General features: G+C 40.1%; 1 protein-coding gene across 1 annotated transcript in view; it reads right to left on the bottom strand.

The window, feature by feature from the left end:
- Positions 1-229: 229 nt before the first annotated feature.
- The window catches only part of LOC125305703 (hemicentin-2-like), a 35,322-nt gene continuing 11,722 nt past the window's right edge, over positions 230-23,829 (bottom strand). Inside the window, exons 7-22 of the mRNA XM_048260613.1 lie at positions 22,976-23,248; positions 22,118-22,384; positions 21,449-21,721; positions 19,405-19,671; positions 18,581-18,853; positions 17,153-17,416; positions 13,838-13,932; positions 13,460-13,599; positions 9,521-9,629; positions 7,974-8,117; positions 3,440-3,524; positions 2,108-2,434; positions 1,178-1,444; positions 767-1,039; positions 369-489; positions 230-251 (exon numbers count right to left, since the gene is read on the bottom strand). Of these exons, the coding sequence (XP_048116570.1) occupies positions 230-251; positions 369-489; positions 767-1,039; positions 1,178-1,444; positions 2,108-2,434; positions 3,440-3,524; positions 7,974-8,117; positions 9,521-9,629; positions 13,460-13,599; positions 13,838-13,932; positions 17,153-17,416; positions 18,581-18,853; positions 19,405-19,671; positions 21,449-21,721; positions 22,118-22,384; positions 22,976-23,248 (3,200 nt within the window). The remainder of the gene's footprint in view (positions 252-368; positions 490-766; positions 1,040-1,177; positions 1,445-2,107; positions 2,435-3,439; positions 3,525-7,973; positions 8,118-9,520; positions 9,630-13,459; positions 13,600-13,837; positions 13,933-17,152; positions 17,417-18,580; positions 18,854-19,404; positions 19,672-21,448; positions 21,722-22,117; positions 22,385-22,975; positions 23,249-23,829) is intronic.

Here is a 23,829-nt window from a genome sequence, read left to right on the forward strand (position 1 = left end):
ATAGCCTTGCCTTGTACACACTCCAAAGTACTGTATGTCATATACACACCATTATCAGGCCTACATAATATGAAACAGATAACAATCAGTACAATGCCATTCATTTACACATTGAGACATACTGTAAAAAGTAAAAATGAACTTAATTAACTTAAAACCCTTTCGTTGACAGTCTTTTCAGAAACATTGTAAAATACAGTGCAGAAAGCACTGCAGTGTCTCTTCACAGTCAGTCCCCTGTAGAAGTCCTTCTGTTGAACACAAAACATATTTAACAGGATCAGCAGCATTATCTTAATGACTGGATAATGATGGAAGCAGTGTAAATGGTCTGCCTATGATTTGGTAATTCAGTGAATGTACAGTACCTGTAGCAACCCTTCACTGGTCTGAACCTGAAGCCTAGCAGAACTAGTACGATGACAATCAAGGCAGCCACAGCTAGCAACGATCCAATCACTATACCAGCAATGCCTCCTCCACTCAAGCCTGGCAACACAAGACAAGACAAGAGATGTCCTTTACAGATGAGCACTCAGTTTGCAATTTCAAATAGACCAACTATAGTTTTGTTGGTCTAATTTTATTATATTCTGTAGACATTAAAAACTTATTTTACAGAGGGCACTGTGGTGCAACTGGCTACAGCGCTCATACTATATATGGGTCCACGTGCCCACAGAGACCCAGGTTCAAATCTGACCTGCAGTCAAAAAAAAAAAAAAAAACCTCTCCTACTTTTAGGATCACTCTTACATATTCCTACCTGACACTGGCACTGTAATATGAAGTGTGTTTGACTGCATTTTTCTCCCGGTTTTGCTGTTGCTAGCCCAGCAGCTGTAGCCTCCACTCTCACTGTCCTGAACGTTCTCCAGTCGTAGTTCTGGTCCTTCTCTGCCCAGCAGGGTTCCATTCAGTGCCCACTGGAACTGGGCAGCAGGGTAGGACTCAGAGGAGCAGGACAGGGTGATGTACGAGCCAGGACGATATGACGGGCCCTTTGGTGTAGCCACCATGACCGCCTCATCAGGTCCATCTGTAAGAAGAAAGGCTCTTGCTGCATCATAGACGCATCATGTTCATTCACTCATTTCAACAATTATTTTCCCCTCACATGTTCATTTGCCAACTTCACATTAAACAGAATAGCATACAGTCTTTAGATTAGACTCACAGAGTACGTTGACAGGCAACCTAGCAACCATCCCAGTCACATCATTGGAGGCCTCACATACAAAAGGCCTCATGCCACGCCTTGCCTCCTTGTATTCGGTGATCTTCACTTTCCCAATGAGGCCTTCGTAGGTGCTTGACATATTTCCTGTTTCGCCAAACAATGTCACGGTAAAGAAGGAGCCAGAGGCAATGCAGGTGACTTTCACGGTGCTGTGGAACTCAATCGGCTCCGTCTCATTGGCCACAATTGAGACAGAGACAGGATCTGGTATAAAATGAATATGCAAACAAACAAAACAACAATGTGAGTTCACATTGGCAAGATTGTTGAGGTGGTTGAGATAAAATGCATGGGTTCTATTTTGACGATCAAAAACGTGGCACAAAGCTTATTCCTATCTTACACTCAATTTTTCCGCCATGCGCTTTACTTTTATTAAGCCTTGAGCCCAGGTGGTGTGGCAGAAAGTGTGGACTGGCGCTTAATCCAAAAATTGCTATCTTACACCCTCTACAAATCATTACGCCACTGACCAAGAAAAACCTGGTCTATAGCAAAAGGCGCATCTAAAGTACAGCGGAAGACTCACTGTCACGAGATGTAAGCCCTTAACAAGCAATCCCAAACAACTTCTACAGTGTGCAGGATAAATAGCCTTAGGATTTTTATTCAGTCATTCAAATATTATTGGGATATGTGTTGCTTTTTTCAGGCTATGTTTTTGATGGTAGCCCCTAGGCACTGCAAAACATAATCATATTCACAGCAGCTGTAGTTTGAGTCCATCAGGTGTGGTGTGAATATGTCAAGAAATCAAGACAGAGTAGCTTATTTTTCTGAATATTAATTACAAACAGTATAATATAAACTGAATGTAAAGAGGCTGAGTCTAACTGAGTGTTAAGCCATGCAGTCTTAACCACTTACTCAGGGCCGTCAGGTTCATTCTCCCACTAAACTCTGTGCCTCCTGACATCTTGATGGTGACTATGTACTCCCCAGAGTCCTGCAGAGTTAGATTGTGCAGCTTCAGAGAGCCAGTCAGGCCGTCGAGCTGGACACGGCCAGAGTAGTTAGACCCAAAGGTGTCACTGCCCTCTAGGTGGGTGATAACAGGGCTCCCTTGAAAACTCCAGCTGATCTCTGTATAGGGAGGGGATGGGGGGTTGACTATGAAGAATTGCATGGTGTCCCCCACAGGTCTCTTGGTGGAGCCATCAATTAATAATGACCGCTGTTGACCTGAACTCAGACCTGTGAAAAACAATGAATGAAAGAAAATTACACTCAGATACAGGACAGATATAATTGAATGTTATACTGTACTGTACGCACACACACACACACACACACACACACACACACACACACACACACACACACACACACACACACACACACACACATTGTGTGCATATATTTCTGCATGGCTGCATTTGAAAGGAATTGCACAATCAAGTTAACCTGGCTGCCCGCATAGTATCTATGCTCATTTTCATTGAAGTGACAATTAGCCCATTTCATGTCAAGACAAGTCAAGTCAAGTTTAATTTTTAGCGCATTTCATACACAGAGGTCACTCGATGTGCTTTACATAAACTAAAGACCAATAGGGCCCGATAGTCCTTAATCAATTATTTAAGTCCTTAAATAATTAACACCCAAAATAGTTAACACTCAGAGTTTCAGAGAAACCAGCTGGAAAGGAAGAAACAGAAATACATTTTACCTGCCAATTATCATTAACATCATTAACATCATTAACATCAACGAGGCATGGAACCAGTATAGTGGTATATGACATCATATGTTTCTGTCACAGAGTGTCACTCAATACTATATGTTTTATTTCCTACGCTGCTGTGTATTAAGCATTAGAAATAGATGTTTGAAAACTATTTATAGCAACCCAGGAGAGCGCTGGACTGGGTCTGCCCACCTATCTGTCATGTCACAATTTTGCCAGCATTGTTATGCCACAGTCATCATCAGGCATTGAGCTGAAGGCCTATCAGTGGTTATGAAGACATGCAAAGACGCTGCTGGACTGGTAAGGTATGTTTGGCTAAAATAGTCCAATTGGCTTGAACTGTGAATAAAATCTCTCAACACAGTCACATCATACACTTTATGTCTGTTATGTATCTCTCAACAAGCTCACACTAAATGACAAACAACTGTTTTCATGACTGTTTTGTTGAAAAAAACTATTAACATGCCTGTCAAAGACAGAAAGCTATACTGTCAAAACATATCCACCTGTTAGCAGGGCAATAACCAGAGTAGCATGGAGCATCATCTTCCCTCTCTGACAGCAGCTGAGATCTCTGTGATTATCAATCACCTGTTTACATTTGGGGATTTATACTAAATCATTGCACAATAATGGAATGGTATTTCCTGTCATAGTTGTCTTACAGGTTCACACAATAGTCTTCCGGATGCTTACCACAATAATTGTCAAGGTAAGTCCAAGCGAGACAAGGCAAGGCAAGTTTACATCATATTTCAGATGTTGTGTAGCAGGTTTTAGCACCCGGGAGGATGATGTGGGTGATGTGATGTGGGTCTTCCCTTACTGTTGTTTCTCTGTGTTTATTGTGCTTTTAAAGTGCCTGTATGTCTCTGCTGTAACATTACATTCCTCTAGGGACATTAACGTTTTCTCAAGACATTAAAGTGGAATGCAAACCTTATCAAACCTTGCTCGTTTATATTTTGTTCAGCCTCAGTGTTAACAAATAAGCAAACCCTCTAAATCAATCCATAACTATAAATCCATTAATCTGTAAATAATCTTAAAACCAACCAGGGATCTGACAATATTTAAAAAAAGCCTTTCCTTACTTCAGCCAAAAATCTCTGATAATCAATATTACTATCAATTAAACAGATATAGTCCTGTTGCAGTCTTAGGTGACACAATCTCATCAAATAAGTCAGTGATAGGTTGTTCTAAAAGCTGCTATGGAAGACCAACTATGATATATTATTTGATCACTTCACCTGTCACTGTCTATAATTATATTGTGATGCTAATCTGTCAGGGCAGACACTTGTTGCAATGTGATGGACACAACATGTTTTCTTTAACTAAGTCTAGTGAGGCCGGAATTACTAAGTAACCAATGTGATACTTCACAGTCATGTACAGTATGTCCTTATTCTGTTCATGCACGTGTGCGGGAGACGAGAGTGTAGTAAAAGTCAAGTGTGAGAAGTCAAACTGGGTCACTGGTTCAGAGCAAAGCCTTCATTTTGTTTTAAGTGTATGCTGCCCCGCGTTTGGTTGTCCATATTTCAAAGAGGATACAAATGACTCCTCTATACTGGCCTCTCTTCATTGGCTTGTTAAAGTGTCCAGAATTCAAAGGAAATCCAACACTCTTGCCTTATAACCACTGGATTTATAACCACTGGATCAGCACCATCCTATCAGAACACAATGATTGAGCTCTATTCGTCAGACTTGCACTCTGTTTCACTACCTAATATGAGTGAATAGTATAGTATAAGTATATATACTGTACTCTTTTGATCCTGTGATGGAAATTTGGTCTCTGCATTTATCCCAATCCGTGAATTAGTGAAACACACTCAGCACACAGTTAACACACAGTGAGGTGAAGCACACACTAATCCCAGCGCAGTGAGCTGCCTGCAACAACAGCGGCACTCGGGGAGCAGTGAGGGGTTAGGTGCCTTGCTCAAGGGCACTTCAGGCGTGCTTACTGGTTGGGGTTCAAACCGGCAACCCTCCGGTTACAAGTCCGAAGCGCTAACCAGTAGGCCCCACTTTTACACTGATGATTATGGCATGAGGTGCGCTGCAAGAACCGGGATGGTGCACTCACTCATAACAGTCAAACGGTCAAAAAGACACTGGACACTCAAACTGGACACTTTTCATCCTCAGTGGATAGTTCAGGAAGTTGTAATACAAGTGCTTTTTTTATTATATATGAGTGAGAGTGAGCATGATTGCATATAACAGGAATTGCACAATTGTCATGAGTCAAGTCATGATGCCATAGAAGAAATAACACAGTCAAAATCTCAAATTGCAACATCATCTCTGTATACCTGATATTTGGTAGGCTTCATTTAAACTAAATTATTACACAATAATGACAGGGTATTTCCTGTCCTATACTGAACAGAGCTGTTGAACAAGTTTACACCAGGCATATCATAACAGGATGTGATGAAGTCACATGAAGCAAGACAAAACATGACAAGTTTGTTTAGTTATCCCAATGCAAGTGCTGTGTACTGGGTTTCAGATCACAGAACACAGGAATGTTATTCAGTGTACCAACTATGGCTTACAATACCAGCACAACCAGTGTTTTCTACATCAGTTGTAATAACTGCTTTTGGCCACCATGTGATAGTGTTGTATTACTACAATATACTGTAGGTCAATCCTGCAAACACCGTTGGTGAAAAATAATCAAGCAAAAATGACTTACAGTCAAAAAAATACTTGCATTTTTAATTACAGTAAAGCAGATATAACAAACTTCCTGTAGATGGCACACTCTCATCAGCAATAAATCCATGTTTTCACATTTTTCCATCGGGCCTACCATGCTAGACAAACAACCTCACAGATAACAGGCTTTTCAATGCCACTAAAATTATACTGCGTAATGTTGACACGGCTATTGCAGTGTTATGCATGCCATGTGGCATGCCTCCTTATACAGGACTCAGTAAGGTACAGTCAGGCCTGGATAAATAAGTAACCAATGCCCTCATATACAGTCATGTATTTCCTTATCAGGGAATGTAGTAAATGCCATGAGGAAACTGATAAGTAAATGATGTGGAACTGGGTTACTGGATGAGAGCAAATCCTAGAGTGGCAGGGCCACATCTTTTTCACATCTATTACAGTTTTTTCCTCAGTTGCTTTGGTACATTTCTCAGATCAGAAGTGAAATTCTCAAAAGTACCTGTTCAATCTTCACATCATTGTGTCACTTGTGCACATCAAAAAAGCAGTTACTCATTTCTTTGAACAAGTTGCAAATGCTTTGGTACATCCATGCATATGATTATGTACAATTATCTGCTGTTTCCTACATTATCATTTGCTTATGTCATGTTGATCAAAATGTATTATAATGGGTCTCTGTTGAATAGTCTCACCCCCCACAACATTTAGGCATTAGTTCATAACAGTCTTACATGCAAAATGGTTGAACAAGTTGTCATAATTATGTCAAGCAAGATGATACGACTGCACTGTAATTCCTACAGCACTGCATGCACAGTTTTCCTTAAGGAGATTGTCCTGTGGTCACATTTCTTCTTTCTTTTTTTTGCTTTGTGCTATGCAGTGCAGTGCAGTCTTTTCCTTTCTGTATCGCAATGCTATGGTCTGTGAACAAATGACAGTACAAACAGTAAAAGCGTAAATGTGAATCTTGTCCAGTCTCTTGCAATCCAACACCTTAGTGTACTCCAACCTAGTACACTAAGGTGTAACCTACAATTTACAGTAATTGTCAACAAAACTTTAGCCATATAGATTACATCTAGGGCTGTCAATCGATTAAAAAAATTAATCTAATTCATTACATACTCTGTGATTAATTAATCTAAATTAATCACATATATAATTTTTGCTGTGAAAGTATTTTAAATATTTAAATTCAAATGAATCATTGATTAATCAGCATTAGTGACATTAAAGTTCAAAAACTCTTTTATTATTATTTTCACTGTTCAAATAATGACCATAATAATCTATGATATGACCTAATATGCTGAGGAAATAAATTCAACAGTGCTTTGGGAAGAAGTTTTTTTTTCACATACAAGGCATTTCAGGCCACAGATATAACCTAGGGGACACAATGAAAATAAATTAACACTCCCTTCAATGTCAACACTTATTTCTTTGCATTGATGTGCGACTATAGAGTTGATGAACTCCGGTGATATGCAAATTCCTTGCTGCAGACATTGCAGAGGACTTTATTTTCAACACTTTATTTTTATGAACACCATCAGGCCATTTTTTAAAAGTAAATGTTCCAATCAATGATCCAGGCAGCACGTTTTCTTCTCTCTCCTTCATTTTACAGTCTAATGGTTATTGACTACAACGGCTCGGGGTCAAAGGTCATACGGAATCGATTAATCTGCACTAATTCTTTTAATCAGTTATTTTTTCTCAAATGAATTAATCGAAATTAATCAGTTATTTTGACAGCCCTAATTACATCAGAACATCCCTCCAGAGTACACTGTTGAGAACATGACTAAGCAATTTGACTGTCTTATCCGTACACAATGACACAAAGACTTGTAATTCTGATGGCACTGACATGTTCATTGACACTTACTTATTGTTTTGCAAATGTTGAGGATGATTCGAGAAATGTACCAAAGCGACTGAGAAAAACTGTAATTTGGGTGTAACGGAATTGGCTGTTCCTTTGTTTAGGAGGAACTGAATCTTCAGTTGAGCATTCCAAATAAATGTTAATGTCTGAATACCATTAGACTGTATGAAAACATGATAACACATTTCCTTACAGAACACCAAAGACCAAAACCGCAGCATGTTTCAGCATTTACTTGTCATCACATCAACATATTAGTACAATTTAACTTAAATAATTGGATGTAAATATGTCTAAATATGTATTTTTGCATTTATCAATTTCAAGCTTTATATTGTCTGCAGTAAAGGAGCCTGTGAAAGCAACAGAGTTCTTGGTGCAGGCTTTATAATACTGTGGGACTAGCCATGGGACAGGGTAGAACACAGGGGGAGCACAGAGTGTCCAGTGCTTTGGTGGACATTATCGACGTGGTGGGTGGTGGTCTGAATGGAGAGAGCTGAGGGGTGTAGTCCGTCAGGGTCGATGCTCTCCTCCTCTGAACTGGCCTGGCCTGTCTTCGCTTTGGCATGGGCTAGCCACTACCCACAGCAAGGGGGGTGGCAGGTTACAGGTCACTGTGACAGGACACGAGACACCCACACACAGCAGCTACTGCAAAGAAGAAAGATGAATAAAGCTGAATATCATGACATAATGGTTAATTGCTGTAAGACGGCACTCTGGGGCGAATGCCTGCTGTTGTCAGAAGCACTAAGTGTCTCAGCGAAGAAGTGGTTCACATATTCGGCAGTCGCTGAAAGGTGAAAGAAAACTATGACACGTTTTGCTCATGTGACAGCACATAAAATATTGTAAGTCTCTACATCATAGAGTAGCACACTACTGCTTATATTTGCTCTTGGCTTATGTATTAAAATGCCACCCCATACTCCTCCTTATATTAATTATATTAACTTAAATGGAATGCCCCAGTCCTTTCACTGATGTGTTACCAAGGTCATTGTAGGTGCCCTTATATAGGTATAGATGCATCTAATCTTTTTTATATCAACACATGATACACTGGGAAATGTTCAAATAATAACAAGGTAACCAAAAGGCTAAACTTGATCAATCTAATGCCAATTTGTACTTTGGAGATTACTGTAATGCTAAACGTTAAAGAGAATATCATTTGAGAGAAATGGCAAAATATGTGTAATTTAATGGGATGGAAATACAAATAGTGTTTTCACTAATCACAGTTTAAAAAACATAATATTTCATATTCAAAGTTTAGCAAACAAAGTTTCTTTTTTATCTTCCCTATTCACACATATAGACGGCTTAGTGCAAACATAGGTCTACTGTCAATTAGCTTCAAAATTAAAGAGAGAGTGGACACTGGTAATAGTTTGCCCAGGCTCTTAACCGTGCTTTTGTCCACAGGAATGTCATATTTATCACATCATAAGCCAATCACAAAGAAAGAAAATAATTGAAATCCTTTATGAGCCCAGGTGATTCTTGCCAGTGGTGCAGATGGAGGGTTGGTGAGGGTGAACACCACACTGTCTCCTACTGCTCCATCCAGAGGCCCATCCTGCAGTAACTCATAGACATATGTAGATAGATAGATAGATAGATAGATAGATAGATAGATTTGAAATTGAAGTAAGTCAATAAGTCAAATTTATTTTGTATTTTGTTTTCTGAATGAATGTGTCACTGTGTGAGGCATATTCAAATTAGGTCATGAGCCAGCTGGCAGAGGGGTATCAAAAACCAGACCATCAGCGCTTGAAACAAATAGAGGAAGACATTTGTTTGAGATTTGCATTCATGACTTGTTAATTTTGCTCAGTTCCTTCACCACATCTCTCTCATCATGACCAAACGATAATTTATTTGCATTTATGGTGTCTTTGTGTGGGTCATTTAATTTCTTTTGGATTTGCGGTTTATGGTGTCTTTGTGTGGCTGTCGGTTTTCACTTTATTGCCTTTAGCTGGATGTGCGGTTGCAGCTGTATTGCAGTGCGGAGAGCTGTATGTGCCACGGTTGCAGTGCAGTGTGGAGAGCTGTATGTGCCACGGTTGCAGTGTGGAGAGCTGGACCGAGGCACAGGCAAGTTGAGATCGAGGCACACTTAGTGAAACCAGGAATCTTTAATACGAAGGCACACTACAGCAAACCACGAAACAACATCACAATAAGACTAATAACCGACAAAGACGGAGAGGAGACAGAGGGTTTACATACACATGGGTAACAGGGCACAGGTGGACAATGATCAAGGTAAAACAAGAGACAGGTGGAAACCAATATTAAACTAACAGACTAATTAACAGAAAGAGGGCTGGATGAGACCAACAAGACAATAACGGGGAACAGGTGTGGAAACAGAAACGGAGGGAAAACTAACAAGACAGGAAGCACAGACCAAATAAGGAGATGGGGCGGAGACAAAGACAGGTGACAGGCAGGTAAACACAAAGCACATGGGGAACAAACAAAGGAGCACCGGACCCTTACAGTATGTCACAGTCTTTACGTCTTTATGTACAACACAGGTGTTAGATATACACTTATTGAATGTAAAAACATCCTCAGCTAGGCTAATCCTTTAAGTGCCACTCCAGTAGAATTATACAAATCTGGGGCACAGTGGTAGTGATTGAGTGTGCCATCTTCACATACCGAAAATCCAAAAACCGAAAATCGGTATGTGAAGATGGCACACTTTGCTCTTTGCTACCCCAGAGCTTACTTGCAACTGGTCCTACGTAGTTAGCTTCAATTAACACCCGAATCTCCTTTTATGGGCAAAGATGGCAGCTTTTTTTTTTTTTTTTTGTAGGCGAACTTCAAAGCTCTATGGCTCAATATAGGCCTTATTGACATATGTTACTCGCTTTGGTTAAAAAGCATCTGCTAAATGCATCAATGCAAATTCAGACCTGCCTAATGTGTAGTATTGCAATGTCTTTCTGCTGCATGATCCTGTGTCTCTTCAGGTAAAAACCTGTATCTATAATCTCATCTGTAACCTGAAACACTATAGTAGGCTACATGACTGTCTATATTATATTATTGGGCAGCCGTGGCCTACTGGTTAGCGCTTCGGACTTGTAACCGGAGGGTTGCCGGTTCGAACCCCGACCAGTAGGCCCATGGCTGAAGTGCCCTTGAGCAAGGCACCTAACCCCTCACCGTTGTTGCAGGCAGCTCACTGCGCCGGGATTAGTGTGTGCTTGTGTGTGCTGAGTGTGTTTCACTAATTCACGTATTGGGATAAATGCAGAGACCAAATTTCCTTCACGGGATCAAAAGAGTATATATACTTATACTTAAGAACTAGAAGGTGAAACTAGCTTAACAGTAGAAATAGATGTCACATGCATGGAGGCATAGCAGGCATACAGTACACGCTTCAAATAGCAGCAGGGGTGTAACTATCAATGAGCAAGTAATGACCATGTGTCACAAGCAACAAGCCCTTATATATATAAGTATATTATACACTACAAGCCCTTTAAATATATATATATAAGTATATATACACACGTATCTGATTGATGGTGTGTCCTTCTGACTGAATAAATACAACAATAACACAATAAAATTAATTTGGCTAATGGGTGAGTCAGTGAAAAATCCATAAAATTGTGATACAAGCACCACATTTTACACAAGTCACTGGAAATCAACATTTAATAGTAATTGTATAAGAGATTGCATAATTACAATTGCACAAATACACTTTTTTTTTTTTTTACTTCTCTATTCTATAGCCTATGTAAGATTATAGTAATCTAATCATACAGTAATTGTCTGTAGGTGCAGTACTGCTGCAGGACTTAACAAGATACAACTGGGCTTGTTTACATAAAACAACAGACATTCCATCCCTGCATCAAGCCCAGGTGCTATTCCTCAGCATGCAAATGTGTTGTGCTGTACTTAAGCTTAGCAGTCCTACATCACCACCATAAAACCCTCTGTCAAGGTGACAAAGAAGTTGAAATTAGAATATAACAACATAAAACACAGAACAAATTAGATATCTGTGACAATCAACTTCTGCAAATATTCTCAAAATTATGTCTTTGTCATGAAAACAATAAATATAGATTTAAATAAATAAATAAATATAGATTTAAATAAATATGAATAGTAAATTACTGTTCCTGTGTTTTTGTCGGAGTACGGACAGGACAGACACAACAGCAGAGTACCGTTTTTACATCTCTAGGGCAATTCCACGGAAAATGGACTTTTTGTCACATCCATAACGCCAGTGAAATGCCTTGGCATTTGTATGATGTGAATGATAACATTCATTTTTTGTGCATTTTTTCTCATGTACATTCTTCAGCTAAAAATAGCAAATGCTCAAATTTCATGTAATCATTCACATCATCCCATACCATCACCTTTTATTGGCGTTATGGATGTTACAAACATGGGCGTAGGTTTAGGGTGGGACGCTAGGACTAGTCCTAATCAATATTTAATATGACAAAATTGTCCCCACCAATATTTTAGCAAACTTATTTGTGCTGCTGATCATTCCGACAGCCAGCACAACAGTAAGCTACAAGAAACGTCGTCATATAATTTGCTGAAAAACAGAGGGGGGAGGGTTATCTGACATGCACGCTACATGCACGGAGAGTGTCTGTAGGCCCACTTGTTTGCACCGGCGAGCGGGTGTGTCAACGACAACGGTAAGGGCTGTCTGCCAATACATAGCCTATCCCATAAAAGGCCAGAGTAAAACATTGTGATATTCCCTTTGCCCTTCAGCATACATGTTTGCCCCTTTTTGTGGTTTGTAGATCAGCTATGCCACCCAAAAATACGAAGCTTTTTCATTGCAGTATATAGGCAAAATAATTAGCCATACAAACTTGTGACCAGGCTTTCAAATGCGAATTTTACTGTGTAAAATAGCATTAGCTGTTAGGATATTACCCAGGATATTGTCACAGCGAACCTAGCTTCTGTAATCTTTCAACCAAAGTTAGGAGTCATGTTGAATAAGGGTGTGCAGCACGGACATAGGCTATAAGCATAGACAGTAAAAGAAAGCTATAAGTCACCATCACTGACTGTTAGGCTAATTGGGCTACCAATCTTGCAGTAGCAATAAACAATGGATCCGAGACATTTTCCTGTTCCTATATTCTGTTTATGTAGGCTAATGTATTTGTGAATGTAGCCTGCACAATGCAAAGAAATAAAAGATAAACTGGTGCATTCCCATACTCATAGAAATGAACATTGCGAGACACTTATCTCTTCTATGATCTCATCCCAGAAATATTTTCTTTGACTTGTTAGTTTTTTGAACATTTATTTTATCTAATAACATAGCAAACATGATGAATTTAATCCACATATCCTTGCACTTTCGAAACTATTTTTCAGCGTTCACGTTCCTCTTAAAGTGACAGGCACTCAATTAGATTTACACTCCAAATGTGATGATATAGACAAGTGTAGCCTAATAATTTAAAATATCAATATGATGTAATCAAATTACTAAATATGTTTAGCTATTAGTAATCATGCAGATCATAAAATACTATAAATAATCATCAATATAAATGTATAGTTTATATGAATTCCAAAATATGAAAAAGAAACCAATGACAACCATCACTTTCAATGTGTGTGTGTGTGGAGGGTCAATCAAATTCTATGATTGCCACTGATGTGAATGATCTCACAAATCACACACACCAAATCAAAATTTTTAAAATCACAATAGTATCGAAATCGAGATTCTTCACTTGATATTGGTATTGAAACAATAATGTTGGTATCGTGACAACAGGAGTTGTGGATGTGTCCCCACCAAAGCTGAGACAAAACCTAGGCCCTTGGTTACAAAAAACATAATTTTCCATGGAATTGCCCTCTATGAAAAAAAGACTAAAACTCATTTATCTTTGCCCTCTTCTTCTCCCTTCCTGCTTTCTCATTTATTTTTTGGAAGATCTTTTCATTTTGTTGCTTTATCCACGTCAGTTTGGTGCCTGCTGGCTTCCCCGTCTTCCACAGTCTTTGTCCAATCTGAAGAACAAAACTCCAGTCATTTCATCATTCTTTACAGTTTTTTACATGAATGAAGACTCATTGCTGCATTAGCTACAAGAAACATCCTTTTTGTTTGTACACTCATAAATCATTGTATAAACTGTAATTGGGTTGTTAACAGCTTTTGTAAATGGTACAACCAGAGTGATGGTGTCAACACAACAGGATTTATGTGTTTTTGTTTGTTTTTTGTTTGTTGCTGTTTTTGACCCACCTTCTCTAAGATGGCCGCCTGCACAGCAGGGTCCTCCATGTTAACCCCGGACTCGGCCTGGACCTTGACTCTCACCATCTTCACCTTTTTAGGGACTAACACAGGGCAACAAACACATCAATATTTAAATGGTATATTTGGATTAACTAAGGAAGACTTTAAAATCATCCACAACCACCATTATGTTGATTTCCATTTAAGATCACTATGCAGTGTGCTTTTTAGGTACAATACATGCCTTGATAGTGTTCTAGGATCTACTTAGCATGGTAGTTTAACAAATATTTCATAAAGGTATGAAATTATAGTGCTAACCAAGTAGTGATGCATTTCTATAAGTGGTTAGGCCATTTGGAAGAACCATTTGGTTTTTACTGAGAGGTTTCCATACCAGGACATGATGTTGAATGTCAGCATACTTTCGATCAGTGATTTGTAGATCATGGACATTGTATGCTGGCTGGTGTTAAAGTTTCCTGACAAGAGCAAGGCACTGTCTTCCTTTTTTGTAAATATAGTGCTGAGCTGGTTGTCATTGAAAATTGAGCTGGTTGTCTAGACCAGGGGTCCCCCACCTTTTATGTACCATGGGCCGGTTTGATTCCTATTTTTTTTTCACGGACCGGCGGGGGGTTGGGGGTTCCATGTTCCATATGTGTTGTGCATGCATTACTTGAAAAGAACTAGCTCCAGTAATGTATGAACAGTAAAGGTAACGATCTCTTGTGAAAAACTTGAACTTGAAGAAGTGAAAATTGAACAATATGAACTATGAATATTGAACAACTTGAAGCTACATCTATAAGTGTGAACAAGCTCAACAAAATATGGGAACAAAACATGGGAACTAAACGTGCATTACGAATATAATCAGTGGGAGCCCTGCTTGTTTCCCTGCAACAAGAAGCTTCCTGGGGGTGATGGAAGACAGTGACACCCTCAGTGTGTTTGAAATGTCCAGTCGATTGCGCAATTTGTCTAGTTGCAGTCATTGCCGAAAACCCGGCCTCGCATAGATACGTGGTGGGAAACGTTTTCAGCGCTTTTACGGCTATCTCGAGATATTCTGCTTTGGTTTTGATCCAAAAACCCGCCAGAGAGGTTTCCTTATACACACTCTTAAGACCACCGTTATTTGCAATTTCGATCAACTGCTCTTCCTCCTGCACTGACAAGTTAGGACTATTCGGGATATTGACAAATGGGTTGCGGACCCACTCATTGGTTTGCCGTGAATCTTTGAAGGATGGGAAGTAACGCTTAAACTCATTTGAGAGCGCAACAAGGTGATCGCGCACCAGCTGCGAGAGAAAGGGCCCTGCCTCAGTCTCTCCCAAAACCCCACTACTTTTTGGAACATATCAAATACAACCCGGTCCACTCGTCGTCCCTACAAACCAAGCTTGGCTTTAAATGCAGCGACTTTATATGCCAGTTTAAAGACAGTCGTCATTCTCCCCTGGAGTGACAGGTTGAGGTCATTAAGCAACCCGAATAAGTCACACAGGTAAGCGAGTTTTGACACCCAGTCCTCATCACTAAAATGTGCAGCTAACGGTGACTTTTTTTCTGCTCTTGCAACTCAAACACTCTGGCCAGTGACCTGCTAAAGATGCTTGTTTTTTGTTGCTCATTCTAGCAGTTTAGCTAACTTTGTGTGACACTACCGTTCGCCAAGAACTGATCAAGTGAAGTGAGCTGACCTGAGGCTGCGCAGCGCTGAAGGCAATATGTAAAAGTGTTGAAGGCGGGACAGACAGACGTAAGAAAATAGACCTTGCAAAATGCAAACATGCGTGCAATCAAACAACTGCATATAGGCCTATGCCATGTAAAAACGTGACATTATTGCGAATTAAATTTAGTTTAGTTTGCATGCATTTTTTTTAAAACTCATATCGTAGGCAATGGCCCGGTTAGGAATGTCCTGCGGCCCGGTGGTTGGGGACCGCTGGCCTAGACCCCTTCAATTTTTGTAAACATCCAGAGCTTAGTTTGGGAATGCGAACAGTATGGGGTCAGAATAATGGAGTAGCTAATAGACCTGCATGTTGAGCTGTCAAGGTATGACCTGTGACTCAGTTGGTGAGGATGCTTTTGATGGTGCAACGGTACTGCACTGATGGTGCAGTTACTGTTAGGAGGGGGAAGCGACTTCCCCTCCGTCTGAGCCTGTTCCGAATCCCTCCTCTCTCTTTTTTTCTTCCGTGATGTATCATTTCAGGAGGTCTAAAGACATGTTTCGGGGGTCCTTTGCACAAATGTTGTGACCTGATACATACTGTGTTGCCAGATTGTTGAGCCTGTAAGTGAGTCAACTGTAATAGCAACCTGCAGCATTTTTTCTCTCTGACTTTATAAGTCTAAGTCTAAGTTCTGTCTTTAAAGTTTTATTTTACTTTAAAAAAAAAAATGCTGTCAATCTGGGAATCCGGACCCAACAAAACCATCACCACTGAAGTTCTATCTCTGGCCGGTCATCTTCTCAAATCACACAAAAGAACCTACGTGACATTTGGTGGCAGCAGTGGGATGGCTGGCCAGAAAAAAAACTGTGCGTTCGTCCCAAAAGAAAACCGCCGCCCTAAAATTGACTGCCAACCAAGTTGCATCCGGTGAGCTGTGGGAAGATGCTTTGGAAACAGCGCAGTCTGATGCAGAGCTGGATCAAGCAGAGGAGAGAGTACCACTACAGGACTACGAGCTACAGGGAGCTGGATCAAGCAGAGGAGAGAGTGCCACTACAGGACTACGAGCTACAGGGAGCTGGATCAAGCAGAGGAGAGAGTGCCACTACAGGACTACGAGCTACAGGGAGCCAAACCGAAGACCTCAAAGGGAGCTGGTGTCTCATCTCCCAAGACAAAACCCACTGTTCCAGACACAAAATTGACCGAGCTGGTGCAAGAGTTTCTCACTGCAAAGAAGATAAGGGATGATGCCCACCAGGAGGCCCTGATGAGGATAGATGAAGCCATGAGAGAAGAAATAGTTCCAGGGTCAAAGAACCTGAACAACGGTGGCCAGGCTGGCTTTGTAGTCGCTGGTTTGGGAAGGTGTGCAAACTCGTGCATGACCTCAAGTAGTCTGTCCCAATTAATGTAAAATTTAATTCAGGCTGGCTTCCAGGCTATCTTTGGACACATGCGCCAAATACGAGAAAATGCTTTGTGAGTACAGACCCAGGTTTGACTGACATATGAGCAAGACTGAGATTGACTGGAGGTGAAATGGACAGATGTGATATTTATCATCAATTCAAGCTCTCCTTGTCTCTTCGTAAAAAAAAATATGTCACATATGACTTTTCCTTACCTATCACAGTGATGATTGTTGGTGATGATGCTTTATACCTCTGGGTTTTACTATTATATGCCCAGCAGCTGTAGGCTCCACTCTCACTGGTCTGAACCTTCTCCAGTCGTAGTTCTCGTCCCTTTTTGCCCAGCAGGGATCCATTCAGTGCCCAATGGAACTGGGTCGGGTTGGACTCAGAGGAGCAGGACAGGGTGATGTCAGAGCCTGCACTGTAGATCGAGGCTTCAGGTGTCACTGAAACTACAGAACTATCTGGGCCATCTGTAATTATAATGGCACATTACATTTCATCATCATTTTGATATCTATATTTAGAGTTGCCAACATACTTAGTTCACTGAGAGGGTTCTTTGCTCCAATTGCAAAATGTTGATTCCTTTGATGGTTATAGGCCTATATGTGTTCTTAATAGCTTTACAGAGTATACAAATTTTATTTTATGGCTCTAGTAGTTGTGTAATAGTTAACTCTTGGGATTTATTATGACACAACCTTCATTAATTTCTTGTGCTTCGATGGCTCTGTTGATGATCATAGTGAAATGTAATCCATACATAGCATTAATAATAGAGATGCACCGATTGCAGTTTTCTGGACTGATTCCGATTTTTCATAGTGTTTGACCTGCCGGTATTTTAGCCGATTCCCGTTTCATTTTGAAGGAAAAAGTGGGAGCAAACACAGGGGAGGAAAAGTGCTGCCTGTTAAAAGCAGGTGTAATCCAAATTTTGGTTAAATGTGTTAATTATAGAAACTTTCAGAGACAGCTGAATCATTATTCAGAGCATCAGTTTTCTTCATTGTTGGCTACTATGTCAAAAGCAATTTTAACTTTTGTTTGCCTTTCTAATATTGTGCTGTATGTTTACTTTCATGACAATCACTTCCCAAGTGTAAGATCGCTAAACTTTGATTATGTTTAATGTCGCAATCGGTTAACTCCATTCAACTGCGCTTATGGTTAAGCTGTGGGCAAACAATTTGCGTTGTAGATGGGCAGTGATGGGCGGTGATGAGCGCTGTTTACATAAAGAAGTGACACCTTAGTAAATTCAATGCAATATAACAAAGCAGAGTGTTCATTTTCTGCGCATAGAAAAACTCGGTATTAACACTTTCTATATACATCCAGCCCTGAGTGTTGACCTTTGCTAGTTTTTTTATACTTTGCCAACTCAGCTAGGTGATGTTTTAAGTGCGGCGCACTTAAGTGCCCAGTCATGGCCGATCGCGTGAAAATCGTCCAATTCCAATCACCAGCCGATCAATTGGTGCATGTCTAATTAATAATAGGAAAACTCTCAGTGAAAAGCAAAGTGTGTTGGGCAACAATAATTTGGGCACAAGACAAAACAATAATAATTTAACTCTGAATAAGTTATGTAACATGGACATTTCACACATTTCAATGAATTCTGCACTTACAGTGAATTGTCAGATTGACATCAGAGCTCATTTGGTAGCTGATAGTATTCGATACATTACACTGGAATGGTCCATCATCATATCTAGTCACATTCAATATAGTGAGGCTCATCTTATCTAGCAGAACTCTGTCACTTCCTGTGACAATAGTACTCCTGTTAAACCATCGAAATGAGGGCAAGGTGCCAGAGGAGGAGCATGTGAGAGTGACAGAATTGTTGAACTCCGCCAGCTCATTCTGATTGGCTTCTGCGGTCACATTGGAGATTTTCTCTGGAGGTGAAATACAACATGGATCACTCTTAGCATTGTTGGAGCAGATCACATGACGGTGTAATGGATAATGGTTTTCCCAGGTGTAATGGATAATGGTTTTCCCAGGTGTAATGGATAATGGTTTTCCAAGGTGTAATGGATAATAGTTTTCCAAGGCAACTAAACATGTCAGACAATTAAGGTCTTGGGTAGCATTCCTTACACTATGCACACCGTGCATTTGTTCTATGTTGAACTAATGGTGAAAAAGACGAAAACCTTGAGGGCCAATTGATGCTGTGCTTAGTAATGCTTTTAAACACTATTTTGAAACTTCTATTTTTAATAATGTAGTGTTCATCACTTTGGAGTCGCTTTGGATAAATGCATTTGCCAGACATGAGATAATGCCTTGAGAATAAGGGTCCAGGTTTGACTGACATGTGAGCGAGACTGAGATTGACTGGAGATGATTAAAGGTGGAACAGACAGATGTGGGATACTTATCATCAATTCAACATCTCCTCCTCTCTTCGTAAAGAAAATATACCTGAATGACTTTTCCTTACCTATCACAATGATGCTTTGTGGTGATGATGCTTTATACCTCTGGGTTTTACTATTAAATGCCCAGCAGCTGTAGGCTCCACTCTCACTGTCCTGAACGTTTTCCAGTCGTAGTTCTGGTCCTTCTCTGCCCAGCAGGGTTCCATTCAGTGCCCACTGGAACTGGGCAGCAGGGTAGGACTCAGAGGAGCAGGACAGGGTGATGTTAGAGCCCGCACTGTAGAATGGGGCTTCAGGTGACACTGAAACTACAAAACTATCTGGGCCATCTGTAATTATAATGACACATTACATTTCATCATCATTTTGATATGGTATATATATTTAAAGTTGCCTACATACTTAGTTCACTGGGAGGGATCTTTGCTTCAATTGCAAAATGTTGATTCCTTTGATGGTAATAGGCCTATATGTGCTTTACAGAGTAAACAACTTTGACTTTATGGCTGTGGTAGTTGTACTCCTCTGTCTAATCCCAAATCTGGCATCCATCCATAACAACAGCATGTGTCATTCTTTGACCTACACCAACTCATGTTAATGCATGTAATCATGGGTAGCCATGAACTCCTGTGATTTATTATGTCTTATCACCCGGAGAGAAGAAATACTCTTTTCTGATTGGCTGGCGGCGTGGCTTTTAATTCTGAATAACGGGACACCTGAAGTAGATCTGCTAAAAAAAGTTTAATCGGCGTTCCATATCAATGCTTATGAATGGTAACTATAACAACCATAGTAGGACGACGGTTGAGCCTGGAGGCAGGCTTCGCAACAATGGAATCAACTGTAAACAAGTTGACTGTCCATGTTATCGCTGTTATAGGGCCAACGAAAGTTGTACAACAAGCTGAACTAGTGGGCTTCTTTTTAAACGGAATCGCATGTTTCCTTTGCTTTACAGTGGCAACCGGGTGATAAGCGGGATAACGGCCTTCGAGGTTTGTCCAGTTATACGGAATTAATGGACTCAGGTGGACTCCACTGCGCGTCGGGGAGTTCTTTGCCCCTCGCCCTCGTCCATTAATTCCGTATAACAGGACACCTCGGCGGTCGTTATCCCTTACACAACCTTCATTAACTTATTGTGCTTTGATGACTCTTGATGACAGAAAAACCTGCCAGATTTCATTTTGAATTTAGTTTTCCTATAGATTGTCTGCATAAAATTTGCATTATCTTGAAATGTAGCATTAATAATATGAATATTCTCAGTGAAAGCTATGTGTGTTAGGCAACAATCATTTGGGCATAAGACAACAATAATTTAACTCTGAATAAGTTATGTAACATGGACAATTCACACATTTCAATTAATTCTGCACTTACAGTGCATTGTCAGATTGACATCAGAGCTCATTTGGTAGCCGATAGTATTCGATACATTACACTTGAATGGCCCATCATCATATCTAATCACATTCAATATAGTGAGGTTCCTCTTGTCTAGCAGAACACTGTCACTTCCTGTGACAATAGTACTCCTGTTAAACCATCGAAATGAGGGCAAGGTGCCAGAGGCGGAGCATGTGAGAGTGACAGAACTGTTGAACTCGGTTAACTCCATTCAACTGCGCTTATGGTTTAGCGGCGGGCACACAATTTGCGTTGTAGATGGGCAGTGATGGGCGGTGATGAGCGCTGTTTACATAAAGAAGTGACACCTTAGTAAATTCAATGCAATATAACAAAGCAGAGTGTTAATTTTCTGCGCATAGAAAAACTCGGTATTAACACTTTCTATATACATCCAGCCCTGAGTGTTGACCTTTGCTAGTTTTTTATACTTTGCCAACTCAGCTAGGTGATGTTTTAAGTGCGGCGCACTTAAGTGCCCAGTCATGGCCGATCGCGTGAAAATCGTCCAATTCCAATCACCAGCCGATCAATTGGTGCATGTCTAATTAATAATAGGAAAACTCTCAGTGAAAAGCAAAGTGTGTTGGGCAACAATAATTTGGGCACAAGACAAAACAACAATAATTTAACTCTGAATAAGTTATGTAACATGGACATTTCACACATTTCAATGAATTCTGCACTTACAGTGAATTGTCAGATTGACATCAGAGCTCATTTGGTAGCTGATAGTATTCGATACATTACACTGGAATGGTCCATCATCATATCTAGTCACATTCAATATAGTGAGGCTCATCTTGTCTAGCAGAACTCTGTCACTTCCTGTGACAATAGTACTCCTGTTAAGCCATCGAAATGAGGGCAAGGTGCCAGAGGCGGAGCATGTGAGAGTGACAGAATTGTTGAACTCCGCCAGCTCATTCTGATTGGCTTCTGCTGTCACATTGGAGATTTTCTCTGGAGGTGAAATACAACATGGATCACTCTTAGCATTGTTGGAGCAGATCACATGACGGTGTAATGGATAATGGTTTTCCCAGGTGTAATGGATAATGGTTTTCCAAGGTGTAATGGATAATGGTTTTCCAAGGCAATGCTTTTAAACACTATTTTGAAACTTCTATTTTTAATAATGTAGTGTTCATCACTTTGGAGTCGCTTTGGATAAATGCATTTGCCAGACATGAGATAATGCCTTGAGAATAGGGGTCCAGGTTTGACTGACATGTGAGCGAGACTGAGATTGACTGGAGATGATTAAAGGTGGAACAGACAGATGTGGGATACTTATCATCAATTCAACATCTCCTCCTCTCTTCGTAAAGAAAATATACCTGAATGACTTTTCCTTACCTATCACAGTGATGCTTTGTGGTGATGATGCTTTATACCTCTTGGTTTTACTATTATATGCCCAGCAGCTGTAGGCTCCACTCTCACTGTCCTGAACGTTTTCCAGTCGTAGTTCTGGTCCTTCTCTGCCCAGCAGGGTTCCATTCAGTGCCCACTGGAACTGGGCAGCAGGGTAGGACTCAGAGGAGCAGGACAGGGTGATGTTAGAGCCCGCACTGTAGAATGGGGCTTCAGGTGACACTGAAACTACAGAACTATCTGGGCCATCTGTAATTATAATGACACATTACATTTCATCATCATTTTGATATGGTATATATATTTAAAGTTGCCTACATACTTAGTTCACTGGGAGGGATCTTTGCTTCAATTGCAAAATGTTGATTCCTTTGATGGTAATAGGCCTATATGTGCTTTACAGAGTAAACAACTTTGACTTTATGGCTGTGGTAGTTGTACTCCTCTGTCTAATCCCAAATCTGGCATCCATCCATAACAACAGCATGTGTCATTCTTTGACCTACACCAACTCATTTTTATGTATGTAATCATGGGTAGCCATGAACTCCTGTGATTTATTATGTCACAACCTTCATTAACGTATTGTGCTTTGATGACAGAGAAACAGGCCAGATTTCATTTTTAATTTTGTTTTCCTATAGATTGTCTGCATAAAATATGCATTATCTTGAAATGTAATCCATTCATAGCATTAATAATATAAATATTCTCAGTGAAAAGCTAAGTGTGTTAGGCAACAATCATTTGGGCATAAGACCAAAAACAAGAATAATTTATCTATGAATAAGTTATATGACATGTACATTTAACACATGTTTAAATGAATTCTACACTTACAGTGAATTGTCAGATTGACATCAGAGCTCATTTGGTAGCTGATAGTATTCGATACATTACAGTTGAATGGCCACTTCTCATATCTAGTCACATTCAATATAGTGAGGCTCCTCTTGTCTAGCAGCACTCTGTCACTTCCTGTGACAATAGTACTCCTGTTAAGCCATCGAAATGAGGGCAAGGTGCCAGAGGCGGAGCATGTGAGAATGACAGAATTGTTGAACTCCGCCAGCTCATTCTGATTGGCTTCTGCTGTCACATTGGAGATTTTCTCTGGAGGTGAAATACAACATGGATCACTGTAGTAGAACTGTTGGAGCAGATCACATGACGGTGTAATGGATAATGGTTTTCCCAGGTGTAATGGATAATGGTTTTCCCAGGTGTAATGGATAATGGTTTTCCAAGGTGTAATGGATAATGGTTTTCCCAGGTGTAATGGATAATGGTTTTCCAAGGCAACTAAACATGTCAGACAATTAAGGTCTTGGGTAGCATTCCTTACACTATGCACACCGTGCATTTGTTCTATGTTGAACTAATGGTGAAAAAGACGAAAACCTTGAGGGCCAATTGATGCTGTGCTTAGTGACTGATATCTTGCCACTGCACTAAATGAAGAAAGTGGCAACTGATTTAGGCATAAATAACAGAGATGAACATTTTCAAAAACATATATAATTTCATCTAATGGGTGAAAACTGAGAGATAAACATAATGACAAAATATTAATTTTAATTGATATGATATGTTTAGCAGTGTATGCTATTCGTACCCTGGTGCAATTAGAAGTGAATTCTATTCGTACCCCGGTGCACACAGCAATGTGTTCTATTACCCCGTCTGGTACAAAT

The sequence above is a fragment of the Alosa alosa genome, chromosome 13 (genome assembly GCF_017589495.1).
Source record: "Alosa alosa isolate M-15738 ecotype Scorff River chromosome 13, AALO_Geno_1.1, whole genome shotgun sequence".
Lineage (NCBI taxonomy): Eukaryota > Metazoa > Chordata > Actinopteri > Clupeiformes > Clupeidae > Alosa > Alosa alosa.